Below are 21,240 nucleotides of genomic sequence, written 5' to 3' on the forward strand. Positions count from 1 at the left end.
GTGGCTTTTTTTTTTTCCCCAAAAGGAAGCCCCTGTGAAGCAAGAGTTTCATGGCCTAAATCCAGGTTAGATTATTCATCGAAGGAGCAGAAGTATGTCCTTCAGGAGCCGTTTCTGTCTGTTAATGACAGAATTCCTCTCAACCTCTGCCTCTGAACACTAATAATCAAAGACAAAAATTCAACAATTACCAAGAGGTCAGCCAGTCTTAACAAATATCACCACTTTAACCATGAGGCCATGGTGAGAACAATTTTGATTGGTTGACAAGTATAGGGAGACTCTGAATTATCTGTCATTGACTCAGGTTTCTGTCCCATATACGCATATCGGTACTAATGTGGTTTCTATGGACCACATGTTCCTGTAAAGTTGTGCAGCAATCAGATTTTCACAAATAGAATCCTATTTTTAAATCCATGGAGAAAATAACTATTTTAACCATTAAACAAGGGATCAGCAGCCTTTTTCCATAAAGGGCCAGATAGTAAAGATTTTACTTTGTGCGCCAAACAGTTTTTGTCTCAGCTGCTCAACTCTGCTGTTGTAGCACAAAAGCAGCCACGTTTCAATAAAACTTTATTTACAAAAACAGGTGGTGGACCAAACTTGGCCCTCAGCCATAGTTTGCCAACTCTTAAATTAAATAATTCTTTGTACAACTGAAACCTATGTAACTTTACTAACAATCGTCACCCCAATACACTTTAATTAAAAATTAATAATAATAATTCTTGACTGCCAACTGTGAGGGGTGAGGTATAAGTAACTCTTAGGGCTACAAACAGAACAAAACAACTCTTCTTTCAAAACTTCCTATGTTCAGAGATTGAACTAATTAACACAGCTACAACAAATTACTTCATTAAGTGCAGAATCTTACTTTAAAGCAAAACTCACCCCTGACAACCAATTGATTAGTTTTGTAAGTTAGATTTGTGTCTCATGATTCTTTTAAAGTGGGCCCTATTCACACTCTAGTCTGAAATAGTCTGAGTCTAGATTTAAATCTACCACATTACTCTGAAATAAGCACAGTAAGTTTGGGAGCTTCCAGAAATACCAAAGAGGTATAATAATTTCAAAAGGTCTATTCCTTCATTTCCTCTATCTCTGCTTACAGCAGCAATACTTTTACTCTGACTTCCTGTTTCTGGCACATGCCTTCTTTTTTTGCTGTGTTTATACTTCCCCCTGTCTGTGGTTAAACAAGTAGAAAGCCATAAGCTATAGATTTAAGTGTGTCTGTCTCACTCTCGCACGCACTCTCTCTCTCTCATTCATTCCTACACATGGGCTCACACGCCTGTTCTCCTCTTTTTCTTGCTCTCAGAATGACAATTCTAGGTACGGCTTTTGGTATGGTTTTCTATTTACTTCAAGTCGTTTCTGGAGAAAGTGGCTACGCACAGAATGGTGAGTCATTTCTAAGTTTTCTTTAGGATTTCAGATTATCTCTGGCATATGCTTTAGGTTGCTCAGATCCCTAACGGACTTGAGCCGAGTACTCGGTTGGAATGGAGTTTGAGAACTTACCACATATTTGATCACTCTGTATGTTCTAACCACCAGGGCAGGGGGCTGGGGGACCATACTGAGGGTGGTTTGTAAAGTCTTAGAATTGTCAAGAAGAAATGCATTTGACTCTCCAAATGTGAATCTTAATATTGGTCATTGTCTATTGCACAACATAGATGCAATGGTTGTGCTTGTTGATTATACCTTGTTAAGAAATGAAGCTAGATTTGTTTTGTTTAACTTTTATGATAAAGTAACATCCAGAACCAAAATATTTGTCTGCATTTACCATTGCTATATTCCCAGCACCTAAAAGAGTGTGTAGATCACAGTTGACATTCAGTACATATTTGAAAATTTCTTCAAAATACTTTAGTTTTGATAGATTCAGGTGAGATTCTTAGTGAATAATTGAATAAAGATCTGAGTGAGCTGTCTCATTAGAAGATATTTAATCATCTCCATATCAATAAATTTACTGTCATATAATAATTCTGAGATCTTCAAAAAACTTAGTACTTAGAAGCAGATGCTTAGTAAACACCTTGTAATTACAACCAAATTGTAGACAACTGTAAAGCAGTAGCAACAGGAGCTTCCTGAGAAGTCAGACCACCAATTTCTTCCTGAAAATTAAATTCTTTCACTTTAAGAGTTAAAAAGTATTTTCCTATCAAAGACATCAGACACATCAGCCAAATGACTCAGCTTAGATAATTTAAATCATGTAACTACCAAGGATGGAAATCCCTAGAATATTGTCATTACAGGAATTGCTGTAAATTTGACATTTTTCCTACTGTGACCATGTATGAATCACTTTATGGGGGATGCTTGTCACTCCATGGGAAACGTTGCCTTGTGTTTGCACAAGAGACGCTTGGCAGGAAACACGTAAACCTTACTTTTTGGAGCATAATATATTCCCTCTATTTCTCCTTGGTGGTTATACTATTTTTAAAAGAAATAAAAATTCTAATGGAAAGCTGAGTTTTCACTTCAACTTTCTAAATTTCAGATTTCTTTTTTATGAGATCTGTAACTACGCATCCGCATGATCACATCCAAATACTACCCCGTGTGGAGTGTAAAATAATCAGTTACTGTTTGTTGAAAGATACGTTAGCTCTCTGATAAACCATAAGGACGATCGAGAGGAGAAAGGGCTACTTTTAAAAAGTCCAAACCACTTACACTTAATCAACTAATTCCTTTCAGTAGGAAGACTTCTAAACCACATGACCTTGTCTATAATACACATTCCAAAAAAATTAAATTTTTATGGAAAAATATGCTTCGATAATGAGCATTTGAAAAATAATAGGTTAACTCACTGTTCCAAAGCTCTGTGTAATGTCGAAGCCATAGTTCTAATAAAACCTTTGACACAGAACTTTTTTTCAAAGGAGCCCCAAAGTCTCATGTTCATATTCTTAGAATTAGAATTCTGATTGTTACCTTTTCATTACTTGTTTCTCGAAAAATATGACAGTAGTCATAGCTAACCTTTATTGAGTGTTTACTGTGTTCTAAGCTAAGTCTTTGTAATTGTTCAGTGGTTCCTCATAAAAACATGAATTTACATATCAGAACAACTGGAGCTTAAAGAGGTTGAGTACCTGACAGAGCACAACTGCAAAGCAGAATAACAAGCATTTAAACCCGCATCTGTCCAATTCTGGTTCTGGGGGTTCTTAACCAATGTGTATACTATGCTAACTTTTTCAGCTTAGATCGGGTATAACATTCTCTTTGTAATTTGTTGAAGGGGATTTTCCCAGTAATACCTGCTGAAAAACCAATGAACTGCTTCATTGCACAACCAGTGGTTTGCACATTGTATGAGAATATGCATCAAACTCATTTCGTCAGACTAGATGGCTGAGGGCGGTTGGAGTGCTTTTTCTGTTGCCAGCATCTTCTATACCGTTCTCTCTTTGGCTTACTTTGTATGTTGAAGTATTTGGGAGACAAATCTTATCCATGGATGTCTAGATCCAAACGTAGGTTCTGTTGTATAGGATGAGTAGAAGGTCCAAAGAAGAGAATAGGTCGAGACAGCGTGAGGGCTGCCATGTAAGGGCAAGCTAAAACTGCCCAGAACCATTCCATTGAGAAATGCTCTTAGGGACCAAGATGTAAGTCTGTAAGATTAGAAATGAACATGCTGAAATGTGAACTCTAAATGGTGGGCTGACCCTCATTATTTAAATCTGTCATCAGGAGGAGGGCCATACCCTATTGAAATTACACAAGGAGCCTTTGCTGGGAGCAGAATTGAGAGCTGGATGGATTCTAGGAATGTTCACAGGATGTGTCTTCAAATTAAATTAGAAGACGAGAATGAAAAAGCAGTGCCCACAGCTCTTGTCTAGATGTGGCTTTTTGAGATTTGTTGCTTTGACTCAGCCGAGCTGTCACTCAACTCCTTGATCCACTCACATTCAGCTTTACTAACTTTCCCACAACCTACTGGGTTATTTAAATAAAGATGGTGCTGTTTGTATACCCCATGACCTTTGGGACACTCCAGTGGGATTTAACTTTAGTATGTTTTTTATCCAATTTAAAGCCCTAGAAATATCTAATTTCTAGTACTGGTGGACCTAAAAGCAGTCATAGGCTCACACAGGAGCCCTCTGAGAATGACTTTGATTACTCTGGATTTTCTCAGGTCCCAATTGGAGTTTGCTGACAGATTTTTCTCTATTAAATATTGTGAAACATACATACAAAATACCTATTTAAACTCAGCGGCCTCAACCCAGCTTAAGAAATAGAATACTATCTGTGACAGATTATACTTTCCAAAAGTGACAGCAAAAAATTCCTGTCCCCCACATGCTTCCAGAATTTGCTAACATCTATAAGATACAGTATCTATAGAAGATCAACAAGCACAGAAGCAGTATCTATAAGATTTATGGGAAGGTCCACCAGATCTAAGTCTCCTCAGATTTAATTTTTTTTTAACCACATTTCCCTCAGTTAGTAGTGTAAGGCAAAGTGCCTTAAATAAATATCCACACAATGGAGATAATTAATGGTACTTTTATTTGGGACACTATTTAGGCAAGGGAAAGCTACCCCTTAAAAAAGTGAACTTCTGACTATAAGACTGCTATCATCTTCCTTCATTCAAAAAAACACTTGGGAGGGTATAAATGAAGCTCAGAAATAAAGTCAAAGACTTGACTAGGTAACATATGAATAATGGTGATAAGAAATCTCTCACTTGAAATGTCAAACTAACAGACGAAATTGTCACTTGAATAAAAGAAAAACTGTGTTTCATGTTTCATTCTAGATCTTTAAAGCACTAACCCAATGACAGAAATATTTAGAAATATTTGGAGGTTTCTTATTAATTGTGATGACTATTTTTTCTATTAGAAAAATCTGCGCTCATTAGGTTTTGTTTCAGTTTGGATTTCTTTGGTTTTTTCTTTTGATTTTGGCTTTTGTTTTTGGAAAACTGTTTCTTGTCTTTGCCCTTGGCCTTTCCTTCTTTAGAGAAACTATAATCACTTCATTATGTCTTCCCCCAAAGGCTGCCATTTCATTAAAGTCACTGCAGATTTCAAAAGGATGCACTTATGTGTTTCATTAACAGCTGCAGGTTTGTTCCTCTCTAGGAGACTTTGAAGATGCAGAACCGGACGACTACTCATTCTCCTGCTACAGTCAGTTGGAAGTGAATGGATCCCAGCACTTGATAAACTGTGCTTTTGATGACCCGGATGTCAAGAGCAACAATCTGGAATTTGAAATATGGTAAGGAAAGGTGGCTTCAGTGGGTGCTTAGAAATCCATTGTCTCCCTTTCTCTGTGCTGTGTAACCGCAGTGGCAAAGGAAGGAGTGTGGGGGCTAACTATCAAATATTACAATCGAATGAATTCCAAAAACTTTCTGGAACTTCTTGTCCTTCACTGAAAGACTCATGCAAAGCAACTCTTATGGGTTCATCTTGCAGGTCCTGCTGCTGCAGCCAAATGATGGCATGGATCTGGGAGAGGCCACATCCCTCCCGACTTCATAGCAGAACTTAACTCCTACTTCTCCTAGGACGCTCCTCCTAAAAACTCTCTTTGCCTAACATGACATGATCTCAGGTCTTCAAGTTATACTCTGGAGCAGAGTTGCCTGGTTTTTAATTCCAATACCAGCACTCACTAGCTTTTTAACCTAGAGCTAGTTATGTAACTTAATCTATGCTGCAGTTTCTTCACCTGTTAATGAGATATACTACCTGAGAGGGGGGATTGTGATGACTAAATAATTTAATGCTTTAATAATTTAATTAATTTAAAGACATATCCAGTACGTAACAAGTAATGAAAAAGAGCCATTAAGTCAAAAATCTATGAATATAGATCTAACTTCCACCTTCTTGGCACAGTTTGACTTTAGATACCTTCAATTTTTCAAAAACCCCCAGGAATAAATTGGCTCCTGTTTCATGAGGCCTCAGAGAAAAGGCAAACAAAAAGAGAAAGTCTCTGTTTTGAAAGCTTGGTAAAGAGCTCAGAGAGCTTTATCTTCTCCCTCCTCCACAAATCATCTCTTTTTGCTGAGGGTTACTATCTCTGGTGATTTTAAAAAAAATACTCTAACATGAAATTCTGACTTGTGACTATTTCCAAATGTCTAACAGATGACCTGATTTTACTTAGTTTCCTCGTAAGGAAAGTGAGTCAAGACCCACCAGTAGTAAAAGAGGCTTCTTAAATTCCGTAGACACTCAGCCAACCCACCACGATCTAGAGTCTAGATAAGCCCCGAATTCCATGTCTTACATCAATTTACAAGAGCTTCCTACATCTGTTCATGCAGTGATTCCTGCTGCAGTCACTGGGTAAACATGGTCTTGGACTTGAATTCCACAGTGTGTTCTCCATCAGCCTCTGTCAGTTCACTTCTATAATACACTTTCCAGGAATCAAATGTGTCAAGAGAACAGGAACCTACCATATCTAGAATGTACGCTGCAGTTAGACTGCCCTAAAACAGCCAAACAACTCAAACAATGCGATCATTTTACGGGCAAAACCCCTTCCAACACAGAGGTTTGACTTCGGGTTCTTCAACAGCTGGCTAGTGGGCAGCAGTCATCACTGTGGTTTTTCTTGGGGAGGCCGAGGCTGACCTTTCTGTCCACTTTCACTCACACAGCACCTGCCACTTCCTTGCCCACTTGTACAAACTTGCCCACTTCCTTTAACAAGTCTCTTGATATTTCCTTCCATGTTTTAATGTATCCATAGCCTTCATTTGGGTTTTCCAATTGGATTCAGATATCTCCATTGGAAAGGAATTGTCTTAAGACATGTTTTCAGTGTGAAACAATAAATAGGAACTCCTTAGTAGGTTCTGATGCTTCTGGAAAGTAGCCGTTTCATAAAGGTACCTAAACTTTGAGGGCCATTTGGAGGAACTTCTAGGTTCAGAGCAGACAACGTATCTCAAATTAAACCCACTTAAACAGAGTGCTATATTTGCTGGTTAGGTTGGGTTTCTTTTCCACAATGAAAATATTTAGGTTGAGTTTATTTCCACATTCTTGGGGGCACCATAGTCATTTCCATGTACCGCCTACAGATACCACTTCAAATAGGTCATTTTTTGTTTTCACCAATTACCACCAACATCACAGGCTGCACCTTGCGAAATCTAACTCATACTCTAGACTTTGCTAGCAGTATCTGTCAAATGTTGTTGTTAATGTAGTTCTTTTACAGTAAACCACGCTAACTTTCAAAGTTTTTCCATGTTTTTCGGATAGATTCTGTCTTTCAGGGCCAAATGAGGAATAAAAGCAATAGTGGTTTTCTTTTTTGGTTTTGTTTTTATTATTTCCATTTAAGTATCTGTTTCACCATCACACTAAATTATACAAGATTGCAGGACATTGAGGAAGGTGAAGGTGGGATAAGGAATCAAGTGCTATGGTTCCCGCAGTCTTTCCCTATTTTCAGAACGAGGGCATGTGTGTGAGTGGCTTAGGGTTGATGTCCCCTGGGAAGGTCTCACAGGGTCAGATTTGTTAGCCTAAAGTACTACTTGGATATTCCTCCCCTCAAATGCCCTAGAATGACTCTATCCAACAGAAATACAATGTGATCCACAAATGCGTGAACTAGATAGCAATTCTAAATTTTCTAATAGCCACAGTTAAAAAAGAAACAAAATAGGTAAAATTAATTTTAATAATTTTATTTAACCTATTGTATTTAACCTAAATTGTATTTAATATTTTATTTTACCTAATATATCCAAAATAGCATCATTTCAACATGTAATCCATATGAACAAAAAGTATTGAGGAGATATTTCACCTTCTTCCTTGCATACTAAATCTTCAAAATTGGGTGTGTATTTCATATTAAGAGCACATCTCAATTTGGACTAGCCATATTTCCAGTGTTTAGTAACCACATGGGATAGGGGCTGTGTTAGACCATGTAGTCTTACAATATTCCTAACTCTAGCAATGCATAGTTAGCAACCAAGTAAATTGTTTTCATTTAATTGAGTGAATTGAAATGAATTGGATTGAATTGATTTGAACTACTCATGGGGGAACCCTAATTTTCCCCTAATCACCTGAAGCCAGGGTTAGTGGTACAATGCAAGGTTATGGATTGTAGGCCATAGTTTTATCTGAGTCTCCTTGCATGGGGTACCTTCCCCCCACCTTCCTTGCTGCACACACACAAACAGAAGGTCCTGGAGTTCAGAGTCCTTAAAAGGATGCCCAGGCTCATAAGATTAGCCATATGGTGATCTTCATTTTTTGTTGCTCATTAATCTCGTTCCCCCCAAATTGGAAATGAACTGAGAATACCATTTTAGAGTCTTCCTAAACTTCCAGCAGCACCAGGAATTTACTATATGTTAAGGATCTATAGCCGAATATTCCACACATACTTTACTTATAAATATATTCTAAACTCAGTGATTGGACTAAAAGCTATTATCCAATCACGTGTTTACCTGAAATTTAGAAATGGGATCCTACTCCAATTCTCCCTCTTTTTCACCTTATTCATCAAATCATGAGAGTGTTGCCATCTTCAAAATTTTCCATCTGACACTGCTCCCAAGTTTGCTCCCCGTTATCCATCTAGCTTAGCTTAAATACGCTGGCTTTTAACTTTTTCTTTACTTAAAGTGGGAAAACCCATCTAGCCCAAAAAGGAACATATTCTCTAAAAACTACAGACACACACACACACACACACACACACACACACACACACACACAGCCAGAACAACCACATAGCCCTAAAAGATGTTACGAAAAAGCAGTATTTTGGGGGAGAGGATAATTTTAAGGAATGTCACACAAATAACAAACATATTTAGCCAATTAGTAAACTTAAATGGAGCTTAATCAGTCACTCAAAGACCACAGCAGGCCAAAGGTAAAATTCTATATCTATACTTGAGGTATTCTCATATTTTAACTCCATGCCCATTTCACCTCAAGCCACACAGACGTGTTCTTTCTGTTCAGAGTCCAGGAATGATCATGCAAAGGGCTCACTTGGGCACATTGCAGAGAAAAGTGCACACACATCCAATTCTCCAAAGAAAACCAACACACATTCTGTGTTGTAGGCAGTAAAGGATTTTTCTATTACACAGAGGCTCTTTTTTCTGCTATTATAGCTTTGTATTACGGTGGAAATCAAGTGTACTGAATCTTTCATATTTGTTCTGCTTTTTCAATGTTGCTTTGTCTATTCTTTGTATTTCCGCATAAATTTTAGAATCAGCTTGTCAACTTTTTAAAAATCCTGCAGAGATTTTGATTAATATTACATATACCAGTTTGGGGAAATTTTCCATATTTTTACTACTAAATTTGCTCATCCATAAATGTAGCTCTTCATTTATTTAGATCCCTTTTCATAGCTTTCAGGAATGTTTTGAAATCTCCATTGCAAAGGCCTTAAACATCTTTTATTAACTTTATTTCTAGGCATTTTGTGTTTTTATTGCTATCATAAATGATGCTGTTAATTTAAAAATCAGTTTTCTAATTGTTTGACACTAGCCTATAGAAATATAATTGACTTTTGTACAACGACCTGAATTCACTTTAGTGAATTCATCAATTTAGTGATGAGTTCCTATAATTATATTGGAGAATCTTTATTATTTTCCATATGAACAAACATTGTCTGCAAATAAAGGAGTCTTTTTTTCTCCCTTTCCAATCTATGTGACTTTTATTTGTTTCTGTTGTCTAGCACTGGCTAGGCATACTGTTGAAAATTAATGGTGAAAGTGGGTATCCCTGCCTTATCCTTATCTTAGGGAAAAATATTCGCAATTTCACCATTAAGAATATTAACTATAGACTTTTTGTAAATGCCTTTTATCAGGTTGAGGAAGTGTCCTCCTATTAATTGTCTACTGAGAGTTTTTATCATAAATGGATGATGAATTTCATCAAATGCTTTATCTGCATCACTTGAGATGATCAAATTATGTATTTCATTCTGTTAATGTGAATTATATTGATCGATTTTTATTGAGCCTATCTGGACATTCTGGGCTACACCCTACATGTCACTATGTATTAGCGTCAATGTGTTAATATTTTCTTGAGGAACTTTGCGTATACATTCTTCAGGGACATTTATCTGTAAATTTCTTTTCTGTACTGTGTTTTTGCCAGCTTTTGGTACCAGGGTTGAGCTAACTTCATAAAATAAGTTGAGAAGGGTCCATTTCTCCGCTGTTTTCTGGAAGAATTTGTGTGGGATTAGCACTATTTCTTATATATTTGACAGAGTTTACCAGCATATAACCACCTGTTGGTAGAGTTTTTTGGGTTTTTTTGTAGGAGAGTTTATTAACAATAAATTTAATTTCTTTGAAATAAATGGAGCAATTGAAATATTCAATTTTTTCCTTATTTTCACTTTTGGGCACTATCTCTTTTTAGTAATTGCTCTAAAGATTACAATATTCAGCCTTATCACAGTTTATTTAGACTTAACATGGTACTATTTGATGTAAAATATAAGAAATTTGCAACAATATAGTTCCAATGATCATAACCTATCCTTTGCACAATTGTTGTCATATGTTTACATCTACATACCTTATAAATGTCACAATAATGTTATAATATTTGGTTTTTAAAATCTGTTGATGAGTTAAAAGTGGAGCACAGTAAAAATTACTGTGGCCCTAAATTATCCATTAAATATATATGGTTTTATGTATATCATCTTTTAGACTATTTTATCATTTCCTTTAGCCCTTTTTTGGTCAATTTTTTTACAGGCTTTATTACTTCAATTTATTCCTATAAGACATCAAAAAACACGATTCCCTTTGACTTAAATAAAGCATTTGTTTTTCAGTGATCAGTTATTTAAAAATAAGAATTTTCCATTATTTTCATGAACATGCTTTGACTACGTAAGGTTCAGTTGCATCTAATGCCTGAGTAAATCATCAGATAATAAAGGCAGCAAAAAGCTACATTATTTTCATTCTTTCTGTCTCTTGAACACGCATCTACCCACTCACACACCTGTGAACAGAGTTGAAGTCAAACAACTGAAATGTACGTGTGATGCCATTCCATTCTATACAGAAACTCGTACTTGAATTAAGACAGATCCCCTTTTTGTTTCTACAGTGAGTCCCTGACAGTCAACAGTTGCCTGAATTTTAATAAACTGCAAGAGAGGTATCTCCTCAAGACAGAAAAATTCTTACTGATTGGAGAAAGCAAAGTATGTGTGAAGCTTAGAGGAAAGATCGTAACTTGCAAAACAATCAAAATAATCGAAATAGGTAAGAAAAATATGGGGGCATGATTGTCGTTTTTCAGATCTCTAAAGATATTGATGTTCTCTGGATTTTCTGTATTTTAAAAGTAGACAAATCATAAAAGCTATTTGCAATAGAGAATAAGAAATTCTCTCATATAAATAGTTTTTAAAAGAAATGAAAGTTTTGAAGCTTACGCTATTAACTCTTACTGTGAGGGAATTCTGAGGATCTTCAAACTCAACTATGAATGACACTGATTGGCACCTACAGACTGCAAGAAGAGGTCACCTATATATGAAGTGTCTAACTAGAGCTGGGCCTCCTGTCATCCACACATATATGACCTTTCCTTCCTTTCCTTTCCTTCCTCCTTACTTTCTACTGAATTTCACGTAGTCTTCTCCCCCTACACTTACCATATTCTGAGTGTGTTTAGCTAAATAATCAAGTTATTTTCAAAAATAAATATGCCTTTCCAGAAAGAGATTGAAGACATTGGCTCACATGATTGTGGGAGTTGGCAAGTCTGAAATTTGTAAGGCAAGCCAGAAGGCTAAAACTTCAGGTCAGAGTAGATATTGTAGTCTTGCGTGCAAACTCCACAGGGTGAGCTACGCAGTCTGGAAACTCAGCCAGGGTTTCTATGTTGCATTGTTGAGACAGGCTTGCTTCTTTTTCAGGGAATCTCAGTCTTTGTTTTCAAGGCCTTTGTGTGATTGAATGAAGCCTACCATCTTACTCAAAGTCTACTGCTTTAAATCTTAGCTGTGTCTTTAAAAAACATAACCTTTAGACTAGTGTTTGATCAAACAACTGGGCACCATGTTGACACATGAAGTGACCATCACACCTTTCTAAAAGACCTATTATTGAGGATTGATGCCAAATCTGATTTGGCCTAGGATAAGCACATTATACTTTGCCAAAAAAAATGATAATTATATATCAAATAAAATATAATTTGAATTGTTGAGCTCATCTTCATGTTTTCTTTGGCTGTACATAATATCCATATACATAATAATACAAATCAGTAAATCCATTCAATTATCTTGTTATAAGTCAATATTAATTACCAATATACTATTTGGTTACCAGGCAAGTAAATCAAAACAATCAGAAAGGTTGGGAATATAGACATAAATATTTCTTCTGTTACTTACAGATTTATGACCCTCAGGGGAATAAGGTTCTTTTTCAAAACCTCAGAGATACCCCAGCATAAGAGAAGGTCTAAGGCAATTATGATATACCACTACAATAGAATACTAACTACTTGTATACATTCTATCTATGGAGATTTACAGGTGAAATAATATAAGTATGAAAAGTTATTTAAAGTGATTGAAAAGATGAATTCCTTTGCTGGTTTTAAATACTATTGTTCTGTCTCTCCCTATTCTCAGCAATCCCCTTCACCCTCCAAAAATAAAATTAAATATAAGAGAGCAATATTCATTAGAGACAACAAAGAGAAACTTGGAATCTAGTCTCAGCTTTGTTTCACTAAGATGGTAAAATAAAGAGTAAAAGCAAATTTCCATACGTGAACAATTATCTTGTAAAAAAAGCAGTGGTAGTGGGAAAGAGACATAGACACCACCAGTGTGAGTGTTGTCTAGGTGGGGATGACAACCACAAGGTATCTCTGAGTTTGCAACACAAGCAAGCTAGGTTTTGATCATTTGAAGACTAGACTGCTATGGATGATTGTTCAGTTCGTGCACTGCACAAGAGCTCTATATCTAAAGGGTCACTATTAACCTTGCAAATATATATTCGTTCTCTGAAAACAGGCAGAGAGGGTAGAGATTTTCAGTCCTCTGACAGAGTCCTGGAGCATCAGAAGAGAGCCCCTTCTATAGAAACCCACACCAGTACACAGAAACCCACACCAGTGTGCATGCATTCCAGAGAGTGAACATGTGAACCCTCATGGCATACCCATAGGCTGCAGGTGGCACCCTGACCCCCAAATCTCACATGCCCAGGGCTTTTAGCAGTCCACTTTCAGTACCACCCAGCATATTGCAAACCTTACATGTCTCATCAGAGGGACAATGGGGAGAGGCAGGGTATACACACTGCTGGCAACATGGGCCCTTGGGAAAGGGGTGGTGTCAGCACCTTGGGACTTTGGAAAGCAACCCTGAGCAAGCAGGATTAAAGGTGGTAGAGGTGTATCTCAGAGTAGCATTTTCTTGTTCTTAATGTGACATGTCATTCATGGAACTATTATTGAATTGAATTTAAACTGGATGCTCCTGATTGAACCTCAGAGCCAGAGCTCCCCTGCAACCACCTGCTCCCTCATTTACTTCCCCTTCTTTAGGTGTGCACCCCTAACAAAGTTAGAGGGGCAGCGTCCTGCCTTCCCACTTTTCTTGGCGGGTTAAATTTATATAATTGTTCGGATTGTGCAAGAACAAATTAACTTTCTAAAATGTTGCTCGAGGAATGTGCACCTTTTTCGAATGTGCTCAAAGACACCATTTGGATTAGAGGCAGACATGTGGGGAGAGCACCTGGACAAGCCAGTGGGAAATAATGGAATCCAGAAACAAAAGCTAAATGAAGGAGAATGGGCATCAGAATCAGACAGAATTGAGTTTAACTCCTCATACCATCCTACAGGGGCCTGAACTAAAGGGAATCAACCTCTCTGAGACTCAGTTTCCTCATCAGCATAGTGGAGATGAGTGGTTGTTGATGGACCATGACATAAGTAGCACTTGGCACGTAGTAGGTACATGATCAATCTTAGCCTGTTCTTCCCTTAATTCTTCCTTTATTGAGAGTCCTTGGGGGATGGGGATGGGAAAAGGAACTCATGTGTCAGAGGTCTTGTTGAGAGTGTGACTCTTAACTATTTCTTTGAATGAAGGGTAGGAACTGTCTTGGCAGGTATAAAAAGGTTGACAGTATTCTCTGTTGGTCTGTTTCTGTACACCTACCCCCTTTCCTCCTGCTTCCTTTTAAAGCATCTTCCCGTTTCATAGTGTATATAAGGGTAAAAGAGGATCAACTTCCCCTTTCACAAGACATCCAAGGGTAAAGAAGGAGCCACTTCCTCTGTTTCACAGTACCTCTGAAGCAATGCAGGAGACACTGAGGCAGACACCACTATGAGAAACAGATGACAATGTAGGCCAAACTCCACCATGCGGGTTCATTTTACTGGGTCAGCAAATTGGTCTTAAAGCCCAGCTCTGATTGCCTAGAATCCAGCTCAGTCTACTGAGTAAAAGTTTGATGAACACACACTCTCTCATTAACAACAGGTTTAGGTTAGATTTTAACTTATGTGTTCCCTCATCTCCATTTGAGATCAGCCATGCAGAAAAGTGGCTGTCCCATCCCTAGATAACTAACCTCCCAGACTTAGGTGAAAGATCGGCTAAGAGGCCATGACAGGGAAGCCCCTGATCAATGGTGGGGAGACCTGACACACATGCTCTTCTAGGAATTCCATACCCTTCTCGGGGTTTATTCTGCCTGAAATAATACCTGTCTTCCTCCAACAGCATTTCATATAAAGTTCATGTGATCCTAACAGCAACTCGGTGAGGCAGGCAGGCAGAAGGAAGAGGCCAGAGAAAAGTTTAGAGCTAATGCAAACAAGATTGAAGAGGAGGCAGCCTGAGGTGCCATCAGAAGTTCCTAGCCAGAGCCAGGGTGCATACCCTCAACTTCTACGTAGCTGAAATGAGATGCAAGGCTCCCAGCTTATCACAGCTGATCTTATTGGAATAACGAAGACTCGAAGTTTAAATACTCCTGCTTCGGGGTTAGTTAATAATAAGTGTTCAAAAGGCAAAGAGAATGTGTTTTAGTCTAAAATTAACACTAGCTGCTGTAACAAATAAGCCCTAAAAAGTATGATATCTCAAACACCCTAAGTTTGTTTCTTGTTCACATTTCTTTCTAACCTGTGAATTGCAGTCCTCCAAGCAATATTCAAGGCTTCTTCATCCTGTGGCTCCACTGTCTTAAATATGTGACTCGGAGTGGTGAAAGGCGAACAAGCATAGGGGCACACATGTGGGGTTTCTGGGCCAGGATAGGAGGTGGTACACATCATATTGCTCACTAGGCCACACTCAACTGCAAGGAAGGCTGGGAAATTTAGTCAGGCTTTGAACCAGGAAGAAGAAATGGTTTTCTGAACACAACTGTCGTTTTCAGGATAGACGAAATTTAAAAATTATAATTATTTCTTTGACTGCCCTGTAAGCTGACCTCATTTCTTTTTCCTTTCCAGTTAAACCTGAGGCTCCTTTTAACCTAAAAGTCATCTATCGCAAGGAAGCAAATGACTTTGTGGTGACATTTAATATATCACAAAAGAAATATGTAAAAAAATTAATACATGAGGTAGCCTACCACCAGGAAAAAAATGAAAATGATTGGACGGTATGTAGATCAACTACATTTATGGATTATGAAATTTATAAAGATGTATATATAAATGTACTTAATAAATTATATATGTAGATTAAAATATATAAATGTGTAAAACTATAAAATAGAAACTTCTTAATATTACATATTTTATTATCCCAGAGGTACATTTACCTGCGGAGGTCCCCTAACAATTTTATGTTCAAAATGTATCTTTAACTGAAAGAAGCTTCTAAGGATATAAGCTTCAAATCCCACAAAACCTGGATCTTCTCTGGCCCTTCCTATTCTAGCTCTGATTTTTTTTTCTTGCTCTATTTCTTGTCCTTGTAATGTTTCTAAATTAGGTTGATGGGTTAACAATCTAAGTCAAGACCAAATCCATCCTCTTTATTTTGGAGCCTTAAAAAGTAACACATTTAGCACAACTCTCACAGGCAGCTCAGGCAAAAATGTTACCACATCAGAGTCGCAACTGGTTTATGGAAGTTGTGAAGGTAGCATAAAGGAGTAAAAGAGGAAAGGAGGAGTATTTTGCTTCTTCTTTTTTTAAAAGAAAAAGTCTGAGTCCTTAGGTCTTGAATAACCACTAAATTTTCACACTTCATAATTTAGAGGGTTATTTAGACTTCAGGATTCGCTGCAGTTTGAATGGTCTGGCTGCCCCTGCAATCTGTTTGGAGGAGGAGGTGGGAAAAAGGTAGAATACTACATTTCTTACATTCTTACAAAGGTTCTCAGGTCCCTTTGAAACCACTGGCTTACCTTCTGTCCTTTTTGCACCACACGGAGAGAAAACAGATGAAGATTTCTCTTTCTCAAGGCCAACAGAGTGACTGCTTGCCCACACTGTTCTCCTTTCTAAGAGAAGGATCAATCTTGTTTGCAGTATGCTGCTTTATGCTACTTACAGAAGCGTAATGCCTGTCCCAGGCCACCTTCTATCACCCCCTACACACACACACACACACACACACACACACACACACACACACACACACTGGACTACCTTGATCCTGCCCTCTTCTACTCTTTATCTGAAAATTGAAAATAGAAATATAAATAGATTTATAAATAGAAATATAAATACCAATAGAAAATAAACTACAGAGGGAAAAGGAAGGATTTTGGGGGGAAAAATGGTGCCAAAACAATCAGTTAACTGTTTGGGGGGAAATGAAGTTGAATGCCTAAACCCCTCCATTTAACAACAAAAGCACAAAAAAAGATAACTTAAGGAAATTATGTAAAAGTAAAACTTTAAGCTAGAAAATAAATAGGTGGATGTTTATATAATCTTGACATGAAGAAGAACATTCTAAACATAAAATCAGTAAAAGAAAGCAAAAGATTGATAGAGATGACTACATAAAATAAAGGTTTATAAATGTTAGTACACACAATAATCAAAGTTGTAAGGCAAATAAAATATTAGGATTATGTTGCCACACTTACAACTGACAGATAGTTGATATCTTTAATATATAAGGAAGTCTTAAAGTCATCAAGAAAAAGACAAATATAACAATAGAAAAATTAGCAAGAAACTTGGAAATATTTCACAAAATAAGAAATATATAAATTCAATAAACATGAAAACTAATAATCAAATGAATATAAATGTAAATAACAATGGGACATACTTTTTACCCCCCAAAAAAATCTATAGAACTCTTGTTTTCTTAAGGATAATACACAGTGTTGGTGAGACTGCTGCCTCTTTATTGCTATTCACAATGTAGAATGGTATCTTTCTGGAGGGAAATGATTTTTTTGCTCACTAATCTCACCATTTCTTTTTATCTCCCCTTGGGAGGTGAAAGGACAAGAGAAAGGAAGAGATTGAAGTTTGGAAAGGAAGGTAGGAGGCTGGGAGTGATTTATATCCTCCCAAAACGGGAGGGCCCAAGTCACCTGAATAGACCCATTGTACCACTGCCCTCCTGCACCATTTATATTAGGTTGGTGCAAAAGTAATTGTGGTTTAAAAGGTTAAAAATGAATGCAAAAACTGCAATTATTTTTGCACCAATCTAATAACATCATTTATGAGCTCAAAGTCTCTGCCCCAAATTCTGCCGCTGACCCCTCCACACGTCAGGGTTCCTCCACATGTATGACAGAAATTTGAAAGAATATCCACAAGACTAAAGATACTTGACCTGAATGAACTGAGAGATCTGGGTAGCACCTTTTTCATTCTAAAAATATGGTGGCACTGTTTGTTCTTTAGCACGTGAATTTATCCAGTACAAAGCTGACACTCCTACAGAAAAAGCTACAAGCTGATGCAATGTATGAGATTAAAGTCCGATCCATCCCTCTGGCCGACTATTTTCAAGGCTTCTGGAGTGAATGGAGTCCAAGTTTCCACTTCAAAACTCCAGAGAGCAAAGGTGAGAAATAACTGGGGTCTCTGTTCCCCATTTCGAACTTTGCAGGTCAAAATGTGTGAGTGACACACAATGTGATGTATAGATGACGTATTACAGAATTGTACACCTGAAACCTGTATAATTTTACTAACCATTGTCACCCCAATAAACTCTAATTAAAAAAAAAAAAAATGAGTGAGAGTGAAAGAGATGTCTCCCTTGAGGACATTCTTACATTTTCTTCGGAGAAGACCTGTCATCTTTTCCCTTTCTGTGAAGAACAAGGAAGTAGTGGAAGTAGGGCCTTTAATTTCTGATCTTTGGTAGCTGTCTGGACATTACAGCCCTGGATGCTCCTGGGAGCTGCTAATGATTCTGAACCAAATCCCCACCCACTACCTCCAGTTTACCAGTTTAGACTGGAATCCCAGTGGCTGGTGTCTATAAGGCCCCTCTAGGGAATACCTGTATTAGTGGCAGATTGGCAGACTGGTGTGGCTCTCCCAGGCCTCCTTTTCCAGAATAAGGAAGATATCCGGGGGTCTAGGAAGTGATAATGGCCAGAAAAGTTAAAGGATGTGGCTCAGGCAGGCCTCTGGGGACTCAACACACGGCACATATACATTGCCTCTGAGGGATGAGGGGAACTGTTCTCCCATATCCTAGAAATGGCTGAAACTGCAGGGAAGAGTGTCTATCTCATTATTCCCTGCTCGACTTCTTTCTCCTGGTAATGGGAGTCAGGGAAGGAGTGCTGTATCTTTAATGCTAGGTCAATTTTACATTCCAAGTGACAGACATTCTAGATCCAGTCACCTAAGTCAGTGCAATTTACTGAAGACAAAATTTTCCCATAAAGCTATTACATCATTCTGTTCACTGAAGAACAACTTTCAAGAAATAATATTAATAAATGGACTCAAGGTACTAAATAAACTCAAAGCATCTTGAAATCTCCCCTGTTTCACGCTTAATGATTGTTAACCTAAAATTATCCTTGTATTTCAGGGGAGATGGATCCTGTTTTACTAATTGTCAGCATGCTGAGTTTCTTCTGTGTGGCTCTGATGTTCATTTTGGCCTGTGTGTTATGGAAAAAAAGGTGAATTTCTTTAATCAGAGGGTGGTTATGCAGGAACCCAGACAGTCAGAACTCTAACCCTATTTTTGATGAGAAAACTACAAAGGCATTTCAGGAATTATGTGCCCAACATCTCTTCTCATCCTCAGGCATTGGTGACTTTCCATAATTAATTTCCTAAGAGGTGAAAATATATAAACTGGATATAGGGCAAACTCTCCTCCCAAACTTTTCCTCCTAAAGGATTAGGAGCCATGCCTCCAGAATGCGTGGGCAACTAGAGGCACTCATGAAAAAATGCAGAATATGTTTGAAGTCTTGACTTTTAGTACATGCATTCTTGGGATTTTTGCATTCTACCTCATGATAGGGTCATGATTATTTCATCATAAAAAAAATGATGTTTTAGATACATACCAGTCAAGTTATTAATGCGCTGGAAAGATGCCCTCAGCATGGGGCCACGTATCCCAAGAATTGCAAGGATTCCAGTTTGAAAAGCACCACCTTAAAGCAATGTCTCTGGGTAACTTAGAAAATGTTCCTCACTTCTACCAAAATAAGAGATAAGGGTTTGCTGCCAGTAAAGACAAAGAATAAGATGACAGCAGCTATATAGTAGAGGAGCAGGGCAAATTTTAGTTTCATAATTACACCAAACCACTTCATTGCCAAGTCTCATTGTTCCCTCTCTCCAGGGCTCTGTCTCAGAGGTATATCATTGTTATGTCTTGTTCACAGAGTAGATCACTGAAAACAATCTCTGGTCCAGCTGCTCCATTGGTAGGACACTGAGGATCAGAGAAAAGAAGGCACTTACCCAAGGTGACCCACCTAGCTGTGGCAGAGCCAAGACTAGAAATGCACTCTTCTGATTACTGGATCAGAATAAATGGAAAGATCAATTGTGCCTGTTCTCTCTGCCATGCATCTGATCTATCAATGTCTTCTTATTTCAGAATTAAGCCTATCATATGGCCCAGTCTCCCTGATCATAAGAAGACTCTGGAACAATTGTGCAAGAAACCAAAAAAGGTGAGTGCTTATGATGCTTTTCTATCACTATGTTGGAGGCACCAAGAATGATACTGAAGGATAAGGAATAGCTGAACCTCAAGTTATGGTCTTTTGTTCATCCCCAAACCAGAATCCCTTGTAAGAACCTAGCTGCAACTTCTGGAGGTAAGAAACTAAAATGAGATACACGTCCCAGGCCTCCCCAGGGTGGAGGGCACAGCCAGTGGTTGCTTCAGACCCTGAGGTGTCATAGAAGGTCCAAAGGCAGTCAGCCAGAACATGTGGGTTAATCTCCGACATTCCCAAGTAAACCTAATTCTTTAGAAATTTTCCTGAACAGAACATCTGGTGCTGTGTCTCTCCAGTGTGTTCTTGATGCCTGTTCTCTTTTTTGGTGCAGAATTTGTATGCGAGTTTCAATCCTGAAAGTTTCCTTGACTGCCAGATTCATAAGGTGGATGGCATTCAAGCTAGAGATGAAGTGGAAGGTTTCCTGCAAGACACATTTTCTCCACAACTAGAAGAATCTGAGAAGCAGAGGCCTGGAGGAAGTGTGCAGGGTACCAAGCATGCAGTCATCACCCCAAAACCTTTCAGAGGAGATGCACCCCTCGGATGCCTGGCTAGGAATGTCAGCGCATGTGATGCCCCTGAGCTGTCCTTCTCCAGGTCCCCAGACTGCAGGGCAGGTGGTAAGAATGAGCCTCCTGAGGACCAGGGCCTGCTGGTTGGCCCTGGCACTACAAATGGCACCCTGTCCCCTCCATTTCCTTTCCAATCAGAAATCCTGACGTTGAACCCAGCTACCCAGGGACAGCCCCTCCTCACTTCCTTGGGATCAAGTCAAGAAGAAGCATATGTCACCATGTCCAGCTTCTACCAAAACCAGTGAATTGTAAGAACCCCAGGACTGGAATCACTGTGGTCGACAGAGATGACAGAGCTCCTACCCTCCCTCACTTCACCAAGAAGACCAAAGTAACGCAACGCTCTCCACACCCTCAGGATTCTAAAACATCGCTCTGCCCACCCCACTCCCACTTCAGTAG

At 38.3% G+C, this 21,240-nt stretch overlaps 1 protein-coding gene across 1 annotated transcript; it reads left to right on the forward strand.

The window, feature by feature from the left end:
* The first annotated feature begins 1,177 nt into the window (after positions 1-1,177).
* Positions 1,178-21,230, forward strand: IL7R (interleukin 7 receptor). The gene is made up of 8 exons (XM_033110937.1): positions 1,178-1,416; positions 5,154-5,292; positions 11,181-11,338; positions 15,579-15,730; positions 17,952-18,114; positions 19,102-19,195; positions 20,134-20,209; positions 20,592-21,230. Exons 1-8 carry the CDS (start codon positions 1,293-1,295, stop codon positions 21,081-21,083), a joined length of 1,398 nt encoding a protein of 465 aa, XP_032966828.1. The 5' UTR covers positions 1,178-1,292; the 3' UTR covers positions 21,084-21,230.
* The last annotated feature ends 10 nt before the right edge of the window (positions 21,231-21,240 follow it).

The sequence above is a fragment of the Rhinolophus ferrumequinum genome, chromosome 7 (genome assembly GCF_004115265.2).
Source record: "Rhinolophus ferrumequinum isolate MPI-CBG mRhiFer1 chromosome 7, mRhiFer1_v1.p, whole genome shotgun sequence".
In the NCBI taxonomy this organism is placed as follows: domain Eukaryota; kingdom Metazoa; phylum Chordata; class Mammalia; order Chiroptera; family Rhinolophidae; genus Rhinolophus; species Rhinolophus ferrumequinum.

Coding starts and splice junctions, on each gene's coding strand:
- IL7R (XM_033110937.1), top strand. CDS start 1,293: ATGGGCTCACACGCCTGTTCTCCTCTTTTTCTTGCTCTCAGAATGACA. Junction 15,731..17,951: donor AAAATGAAAATGATTGGACG/GTATGTAGATCA, acceptor TTTGTTCTTTAG/CACGTGAATTTATCCAGTAC. Junction 19,196..20,133: donor TGTGTGTTATGGAAAAAAAG/GTGAATTTCTTT, acceptor TTCTTATTTCAG/AATTAAGCCTATCATATGGC.